A 9,709-nucleotide genomic window follows, 5' to 3' on the forward strand; every position below is an offset into this window, starting at 1 on the left:
TCATGACAACCAGAAATCAATTCTAAGAAAATATTTAATTATGAGCTGTACAACAATCAATCCCAAAATATGAAACTGAATTCTTATACAGTATGCTTATTATAATTTAATAAAAAGTAGAAGTCCTATCTAAGAGACATATTAAAAAGTGAAGCATGTGATCATCTATGCATTTGATGCCATAAGGACTTTCAGGCAAACACTTCTATCCTGAAGTGTACTTGCAGAGTAGAAATGTTTCAGTGCTAGAGAGAAATATTCTGTTTGAAATGCAAGCACACGCTTCTAAGCGAAATATCAAAACCAAGTTTTTCTGCAACTGAAATACACAAATCAACCTCAGCAACTGTGTTAGAAAATCCAGCGACAGCAGCATTTGCAAAACCTCTAAGAACTGCTTGGAAATGTTCAACTGTTACAACAGGCTACATAAATAAATGAAATCTAATAGGAAATAACTCCTGTGCACGTATATGTGCGCTCTGAGCACTAAGCTTGTACTGCAGCAGAAGAGTGCCATGCATCCTGTCCTCTGAGAAGCCACATTCCCTGAAAGGTGCTCAGGTGCTGACAGGAGTTACTGTTGCTTATTACCTTTTATTATCAGAAGCATATACAGAAAGGAACCAAATCAGTCATGCCACTTCTTTCATTCCTCCTAGAGCTTTAGAAACATTATTTATGATGGAAACAACAATCCAATCATTTGCAAGCTTCAGCACGTTATCATTTGCTACCCCAAAAGCATTTTACATAAAACTTTAATCTCCATTACATACGAAAAATAAGGATGAGAAAGCTGTATCAAATCTTATTAATCCAGTCCTGAGTGCTAGAACATACATCTCTGAAGCATCAATGGACAGCAAATAAACTTAAACCTATTTTAGAATAATAAAAAAATCCCACCCTGCACTGGGTGCAGCACTGGATCCAGCTCAAGCATACAAAATAAAAGCTTTTTTCCATTTACAGTATTTTCTGTTTGCTTCTGCTGTTAACAGACTACAGTGTAAAAGCTCCCTATGACAGCAATTGTGAGCTGATGAAATGTATTTTATATCATAAAGACTCCAAACTAAATGACTTCACTACGAACACCTGGGAAGGAGAAGCAAATTAGGAGAATGGGACAGAACCTAGCCTCTTTCTGTGTAAGCAACAAGTTCCACATCCAGGTAAAAACCTTCTGCCTGGGATCCTACCGGCTGTAAGATTTTTTTATTTGTTACAGGTAAAAAGAATATAGTACTGTCAAATTAAATCCCCCCCCCCTTTTTTTTTTCTTCTGGATATGTTATATGTTTGGACATCAAACTTAACTGACATGTGACATGGGGATCCAGCACAATAAAAGCTAAAATTTCACTGATGAGATTCTTGGGTTTTGTGAAATCATAAGCAACTGAAGAGAAACTACAATAGATCTACTTTACAACATAGCTTGTCATCCACAGGTGACATAAAAGCATTCCTCCTGAAGCACTTTACTCATTTTAAGAAACGAAGCAGAGTTTTATCTCAAGACTATACATTACTGCAGCCAATTGCAAAACCTACAGACTTCTGCTGCCTACTCTTTTTAAACATCTGAAGCAGCATTTCTGAATAAGAACTCATCTAAGCCAAATTCTGAATCCAGCCAATACTTCATACTCTCCAAGAAAGAAGAGTTTTCTGTCTGGAAGGCTGAATTGGATGAGATATGCTTTGAAGCCCTGTATAAAAGCTGAGCTCCTACAAACGGGCTCCTTGGTAAGCCTCTTAACTCCTCAATTTATCCACCCACCTGCTCCACAGCATTTTACAGAAGCAAAGCTACAGAAGGTAACTTCAGCCAGGGTGTCAATCAACACCATCTCATCTATTTCAGAGGAGTTATACCCATCTGCACCAGCAAAGTAGTTTACATGTCAAATCTCTCTGCTTGCTAGGCTTAATACTGACATGTTCCAACCTCTCCAAGTACTACCAAGAAAATACAGAAGCAGTCCCACCACACGGTTAACACTGCGATGTGGCCCTGCTGATTTGAATGAATCTAAAGAAATAAAACAGACTGCAACATTAAAAACTGAAGGGAGAGGGAGCTTACCCTACAGCAGAACCGCTGTAAACAAAACAAACCAGAAAGGTTTCAAACAAAAGATGAATAAAGAGGAGCGAAAACAAAGAAGTGATCCAGGTCAGGCCATAGAAAAAAAAAAACGAAACCCAACCAAACAAATCTTACCTCAACACTAGAATTGCTCATGGAAAACAGGAACAATTCCAAGCAAAGATCTTATCATAGCAGATTACATTTAACTTTCATCCTCCTTAAAGCTAGCATGCCTATTCCACTGAAACAGGACTTGTAATAAGCCTCGTTCATTACAAACTCGATAAAAGCTTCACGTACACCGCGGCAGACCAGAGGAACGTTGAGGAGCTTGTTCAAGTTCTCACAGCAGTTCACAGAAGAACCACTGTGCTTATACCCTTAAAGATTTATTCCAAGATTAAATCGTACTGCCACCATGAAATACTTAAACGAGTCATTTTCAGTAGAAAAGAAACAGGCTGGTGAGCACAACAAGGTGAAAGGTAAACTAGCATCATTTGAGCGATTCTCCAGCCTGAAAGACCAAGTAGTCGTATTACTTCATTGCCTAGGACTGCTTTGGCAGAAGTCTCTCACAAGACCTTCAGTCTTGTTATGAGCTATTCTAATATGCTGGGGTATTTCAGACAACAAATGAATACTTTTATGAATGTAAGGATTTATGTAATAGGAAGAATTACCTCAGCAGCAATAAATGAGCACAGGTTTAAAAATCATAGAAGAGAGGAGGAATTAGTTAAAAGTCAGAAAAACAGCCTGACAAAATTTTACTTCTTCTGGCTCACAGCTCTTCCCTCTGCGTGCATTCATTCAGATATGCTGACTTTGCAGACAAAAGTAAATTTTTACTGCTTTTTATTTCTATGTGTACTACAGTGCCTAAAGAGCTATTACCATCTAAACTGGATTAATTTTTGGCTAATGAACCATGGACAAAATTATTAAGCGAATTGTACCTATAAGCCATTTCAGAAATCACAGATTGGTACATTATACGTGTTTTTTGACTACACATTTAATAATTCTCAAGTACATCAGTGTTACCATTGACCCATTGCCAAACAGAAAAGGCACGAATTGATTTCAAAATCCCTCTAAAATGCTCTTTCAAGGCATATGACTAAAGAGGGAAAACACTGTTCAACTTACAAGTACAAAGTTTGAAACTTTAGTACTGGAAAAGAAGAATGCCATTCTTACTGAGTCACTTTTAAAATTAGCATAAAATTATATATACATATTTACACGCACGTACTTACTGATAGAGCATACTGCAAAACAAAACCCAGGAAAGTCAGATTACAGAAAGTTTCTTGTACTTTAAAACAGAATTATTAGATAGTTACAACAATCTCATTCCTGGTTTCAAAACTGAAGAAGAAATAAATATTGTGAAACCAACTTCTACAAGGTTAGGGTAAGAAATAAGACATTTGCTTAGTATGCAATCTTTGAAAAGGTATAGGTGATAAAAAGAAAATCTTGATAAATACAAAAGTTAATCAAGTCTGTATTATTAAAAATAATTTTAGCATAAAATTGCTGCAGTAGAAACACAAGCCCATTCCATCCTTGAACATACTGCTCCCATAATGGGTTTTATATGCTGCATGTAATTTCCCAGAAACTTTCTACAGAACCCAGGAAATTCATGAACCCATCACCACAAGTAGAACATATGGATCAAAGCAACTCATTGTCAACATAACTCTGCGTGACATATGTCACTCGCTGTGACTTCCGCACAGAGAGAGACTGAACTCATAACCACAGAGCGATTTAAATTTGCAACAATAAATTTGCCTTTCTAATGTCTTCATTGCCTTTTAAATTTAAATAATACCTTGTAAGGGAAAAATAGGTCACATATTCCTCTGGCTTGTTTCTACATTCACATTACGGACTTGATTCAGTTGCCCATACCTAGGTGCGCTGGCCCATTTGAGCGGCCCTTGGGAGGCCAAGATATCGTCAAAGGAATGGCAGATAGGGCACAGGACCTATGGAAGGCCTGTATCTGCCCTGAGTGGAAGCGGCAGGTCAGCCAGGGTAACCGAGCACGTCTCGAATGACACTACAAGGGGCAATCTCAGTGGAGCCTCTGCACTGGGATTCAGTGCCAGGCCAGGACACCCTACACCACAAGGATGTGCCTTCAGATGACCAGGTGGGAGTTGGGTGCCAAGCACCCATTACTGTCAGTGGCTTCAGGAGAGCTATTAACTTCATCCTAAGGCCAACATCTCATCACCTGAGCAGCTCCCCTGATTCCTGTGACTCTATGGACAAAACTGCCATTGACACTCATAGGTACCACAGTTTGGTCCACCTAACTTTAGGCATGTGAGCGCAACTGCATATTGCTAGCACAATAACCGCTGTATGATCTTTTATAGTGAATGCAAAGAGACAGGTGCCTTCAGATACTGATTCCGTTAAATGCCTGGTTTCGGATAAGGCTAATCCAGAACTACCCATATCCTCCAAAGCATACAAGTACAGGCTCAATCTTTCTGAATGACAGCTGTAGCTAGCTTATGCAACCATATGCTCATATTGTCATTAGCTTAATTTCTTTCTCCTGTCATCTTCCTATATTGTTCATTTGCATCTTCTTTCGTAGCAAGTTACAAATCCTAAGAGGGTATTTCCTACCTTAAACACTCTTCAACAACACTTGTTACAGTCGTAAGGGGACCCTACATGGTAAAAAAAGTACAAATAATGGTGGCTGATATTTATTTAGAACAAAATTTAGCACACCCAGATATAACTCTACAAGTTCACTGGCACCAAAAAGCCATCAGTTTGATCCCAGTGCTTGAGGCTAAACAGAGCCCAACAAAGCAGCGCTAGCAGTCAAGTTAGTGCTCTTCTTGGTCTGTCCAATACTTAACAAAGTCCCAATACTACATTAGATGTGGGCAAATACACCTTCAAAAATCTATAGCACCATGATAATTTTGGCTTTACAAAAAATCCACTGTTTTTCAAATCTTAATAGAGATACCAAGAGTAAAGTTAGCGTCAAAGTTTTCTTGCCAAGAGGTCCACTATTTTAATCCATGGATAAAAGTTGCCAAATTTAAAAATCACGAATTATGCAGAGGAAGAAAAGGATAATGAAGGAGGAGAAGACTTAAAAAAAAAAAAAGAAAAGCATGATCAAAAAAACAAACAAGCAAACAACAAATAGCATTTATGTAGTAGAGGAAGTCTTGCAGTCATAGGAAAACCTGCATGTCTGCCATTCATAAAACTTGCTAAATTGTGGAAAATCCAACACCTGAGTGAAATGCCAGACCAAAAATGCCAACTTACTAGTAAAGAAATTCAAAGAATAAGATTACCTTGTTCCAGTCTAAAGCATAGGGAACGTTTTGCAGCCTCTATCTCAGGACTTGGATGATCCAGAACACGCCTGCACCACTGCAGAGGACTCAGTGATTTCTCTTGAGGAGTGTGAGTCTTGGTAGGCAAAACATACAACCTTAACCAAAACACACAGAAATGTCAGCAAGATATGCAATGCTTAAAAGTTTACTTCTGCATTCTCAATTTCCTACCCACTAATAATGTACAACAGCGGAATGCCCTGCAATATGATATTCTAATAACAAAAGAAATCACTAAGTAGAAGAGTTTACATTAGTTTTCTTCCCTCCTCAGAAAAGTAGGTGGCAAAATATGAACTCTACAGGTCTGGAATGTAAAATCAAAGTTCAAGGAGACTTCTCATAAAAATTTTGCATTTCATCATTACCACAGGCTGAATTTCAGCACCGCCCAAAGTTCAAATGCGTTAGGAGCTGTACACACACCAAAGACACTATCAGTTTTCCCTGTTATATTTATCTGTACTAGAAATTAGATAATTCCAGTATTTGATTTTACATTTAAATCACAATTTCACTGTTATCTACTCCATTCTTTTATCTATAACAACTTAATTTGTCAGAATGGTGATTATAATCTAATTTTCACACACAGTATCTTCTCCCAGATGAACCAAATGTTGCACAAGTCAGATTCTTAAAGATTAGAAAACATTTGCTAAGAAACAGTGGAAACACAGTGTCGATATTAAATTCCAGCAGAAAAAAAAAATGCCAGAAAAGCTAGTGTATATGCATTATTCTCAGGTGAGAGTAGCCACATTAGGAAGTCAGGTATCAAAGCAGGTTTCATGGGGAAATTCTTGAAGCTGGGATCTGTGTTGCTGCTGTGGCCCTTGCAGATTAGCAGACACAAGCAGATGCCCGTTCACCTGGGAGAGTGCAGATCTCCCAGGAAGGGAACTATTCTTGGCCGCTGGAGACGGCTCACAGCTCCTTGGCTTGACCAATTCTGATCGACAGGGCTGCAGACAGTCAGCGGCAGATTCCCAGGCACCAACAAAACGCTCCATGGGCTGCAAAGGAATCCAGCCTGCACACAGGGGGTGCAAAAGGCAAGAGTGGAGAAAAAAAAAAAAAAAAAAAAGGATTGAGCTCATCAGGGGACCACTGACAGGTAGCAGCCTTTCACCTTCAGGGTAGCTCAACAGCTACCAAAGTCCCCCCCAACAGCAACTGCTCACCAGTGTCTGCTCAATGGTTGGGTTTTTTTTTAAAATCCTGTGAAGTCAGTCAGCACTCTCTGTCCAGCTCACATGGAATAAATATCCTCACTGCGATCGCTATCTCTCTCAGCAATCCTAGCAAAGATCAACTATTGAATTTCTCTGAGGAGAGGACTCATTTCCCCTGACTTCCTGCGGTGCCTGGCTACACATTTTAAAAATGATACTGAGAAGACAAAAAAAAAGAAGAAAAGCTTTCAGCTTGCCTGTTAACCTGCAGAAGTACTCCAAAAGCTAAACATCTGACTGATGAATTCTCAGTGATCAGACATTTCGGTAAAATGCTCAACAGTAAAAAGAGGTTTGACTTCTCTGCAATGATGCTAATTCTACAGGGGGTTTTGTAACTGCAGTTAACAACAAAAAAAAAAAAAGGCAAGACATTTAAGGCCTAAAATTACTAATCAACAACTAGGATACACATTGATCTTTTGTTTTTCGGATAGCAGTTTGCTTTAAAGACTGACATTACAAAAAAGCCCCAAGCAGCTGGCATCACACAGCTGACCTCTCACGGACAACGACAGAGATTTAGCCTTGAACGAAAAACCTTCAACAGCTAAAACAACTCGCTCTCAGCAGTACAGATTTGTTAACAAATCTATGTCATGACATTCTTGCCATGGACACACACGTGCGTGACGCGAAGGTAAGTTTTGGCCCTCAAAAAGCATTTAGGATTGCTTCCAGGGGGCAAATCAAATAGGAAACCCTACTGAGTCACATAAAACAACACTGACTTTGTACTGCCCTGAAATACAAACAGGGAAAACGTTTTGCTTAACAGGACAGGATCAAACAAATTTGACATTCCTTAATGTGAAGGGAAGTTAGGATCGAGGTAAAATTTGATTCAAGCCCAGATCGACAGCCCCAGAAGAGCCCTGCGCGGACTAACAGTGCACAATGAAACAACACTGACAGAAATTTCCATACGATTTGTTGATGACTCTCATAAGCAATTTTCCCAAACTGCAGCATGGTATTATTTGTACCGCAAAGTACACACAACCAACATTCAAGAAATGTTTATGGTATTTAGATTAATTCTTAAATCCTTTCTCTGCTACCACAAATAAGGATGTTTAAATGCACCTCAGCTGCATTATACCGAATTTTATTCTCACCTGACATAAACTTCTGCTCGATATAAAAACTAACCACATAAAATCTACGTTGAAGCTTTGACCGATACTTAAATCAATTACTTAAATGGAGATAATATGTACTTTATTACTGACACTTTAAAACAGTTGAGCATCGATGACGGTCAGCGCAGTTACGCAGCCACCGATTCACCCACTATTCCAGCAGCATTTGACTAGTCCCTACGACATCCATCCAAGCTGCCGAGACAAGTTTTGAGGCTCGCCAGGTTCACTTACTTATTTATATCTCCAGTCTATCGTTTCCCCTTCTTTTTGTTTTTAAGCGAACGTAACCATTCCTCTAGGTCGATTTTATTTTCTGCTTTATTCATTCACTATTCATTTCTGCTTTATTTCAATTTACTAGCACCAAACCGTGCCTTTCGGAGCTACGTGGGCGCTCAAGATACACAACCAACCATTTAGATCAATGTCTAAAAGACAAAAGCCCTCCCAAATCCCTGATGATGAGAGACAATTGGGCAGAGAGATTTTAGGATGGGGAGGCAGCGCTGCTCAGATAAAGGCTTTCCCGGAACAATTCCGCTATTTTTAATTCCTTATGTAAACAGGAGGCTGAAACTAGGGCTGAGACCTGGAATTAGAGGAGAGACGATCTTCCTCAAAGGGGGAAAACGAAGGCAGATTCCCCCGCCGAGGGCACGACCCCCTGGGCGGGATGGGGGGGGGGGGAAGCCCCCACCTGAACCCCATTCCCGGACACGGCCCCCTCCTGCCCACACTTTTAGAGAGAAAAAAAAAAAATAATCAAAAAGAGGCAGATTTAAGTTCAAGCAGAACGAGATGAAGTGGACTTAGGCGCTAATGCTAATCAGAGCCTGGAGAGCACCAGCGGGGTGGGCGCCGCCAGCCCGGCTGGGGACCGGGGGAACGACCGACACCCGGCTCTGGGGAGGGGGACACACGGACACACACACACACAGAGCCGCATGTACCAGGTATCCTCGTCCTGTCCGCAGCCGCCGTCCTCCAGCTCCAGCACCGCCACCTCGTCCAGCACCGTGGCGGCCGCCGCCCCCGCCCCGCCGCCGGCTTCCTGCCCCCCGCCGCCGGCCGCCGGCAGGCCGGGCGAGGGCTTGAAATAGGCGAGGGGCTCCGGCGGGCCCAGCGCGGCGGCGGCGCACAGCAGGGTGGGCACCGGGCTGGGCATGCACGGCCCGGCCCCGCCGCCGCCGCCGCCCGCCGCGCAGGGGGGGCTGGCGGGGCGCAGCCCGCCGGGGGCCGGCGGCGGGGCCAGCAGCAGGTGCGGGCTGGGCGGGCCGGCGGCCACCGCGGCGGCGGCGGCGGCGCGGCTCCGGAGCTGCTCGTTTTGCTTCTCCAGCTTCCGCACCAGCTCCTGCAGCTTCTTCACCTCCAGCTCGGCGCTGACGGCGGGGCCGGCGCCGCTCCCTTTCACCTCCGCCATCATCGCCGGTTTCATCAAGGCGGCCTCCATCCCTCCCTGCCTCCCTCCCTCCCTGCGGCCGGCTCGCCCGGCACCTGCTCCGCCGCGCCGCCGGAGGGCAGCGCCCGGCCCCCGCGGGGAGGCGGGAGCGCCGGGGAGCCGCCGCCGCTCGCTGCGATGGGGGCCCGGCCCGATCCGGCCCGGCCCTGCGCCGCCCGCCCCCGCTCTTGCGCCTCCCGTCAGCGGCGGGGAGGACGCGGGTGGGATCCCCTCCCACTCCGGCAGCCGGAGCGCCGCGCACACGCACACGGCGGGAACAAAGAGCCGCCCGGCTCCCCCGTCATCCGCCCGGGGGAAGGGCGGCGGGGGCCGCCGCGGCCGGGACAGCCGCCGGTAGCCCCGGGGGCGGCCGGCCCAGCCCAGCCCAGCCC

General features: G+C 43.7%; 1 protein-coding gene across 2 annotated transcripts in view; it reads right to left on the reverse strand.

Moving 5' to 3' along the window:
* SLAIN1 (SLAIN motif family member 1) overlaps nucleotides 1–9,417 on the reverse strand; it is a 53,579-nt gene extending 44,162 nt beyond the window's left edge. For both annotated transcript variants that reach the window (XM_064440713.1, XM_064440712.1), the window contains exons 1-2: nucleotides 8,830–9,417; nucleotides 5,455–5,594 (exon numbers count right to left, since the gene is read on the reverse strand). In XM_064440713.1, coding sequence (XP_064296783.1) covers nucleotides 5,455–5,594; nucleotides 8,830–9,329 — 640 coding nt within the window. In that variant the 5' untranslated portion in view covers nucleotides 9,330–9,417. The remainder of the gene's footprint in view (nucleotides 1–5,454; nucleotides 5,595–8,829) is intronic.
* Nucleotides 9,418–9,709: the final 292 nt, after the last annotated feature.

The sequence above is a fragment of the Phalacrocorax carbo genome, chromosome 1, assembly GCF_963921805.1.
Source record: "Phalacrocorax carbo chromosome 1, bPhaCar2.1, whole genome shotgun sequence".
Lineage (NCBI taxonomy): Eukaryota > Metazoa > Chordata > Aves > Suliformes > Phalacrocoracidae > Phalacrocorax > Phalacrocorax carbo.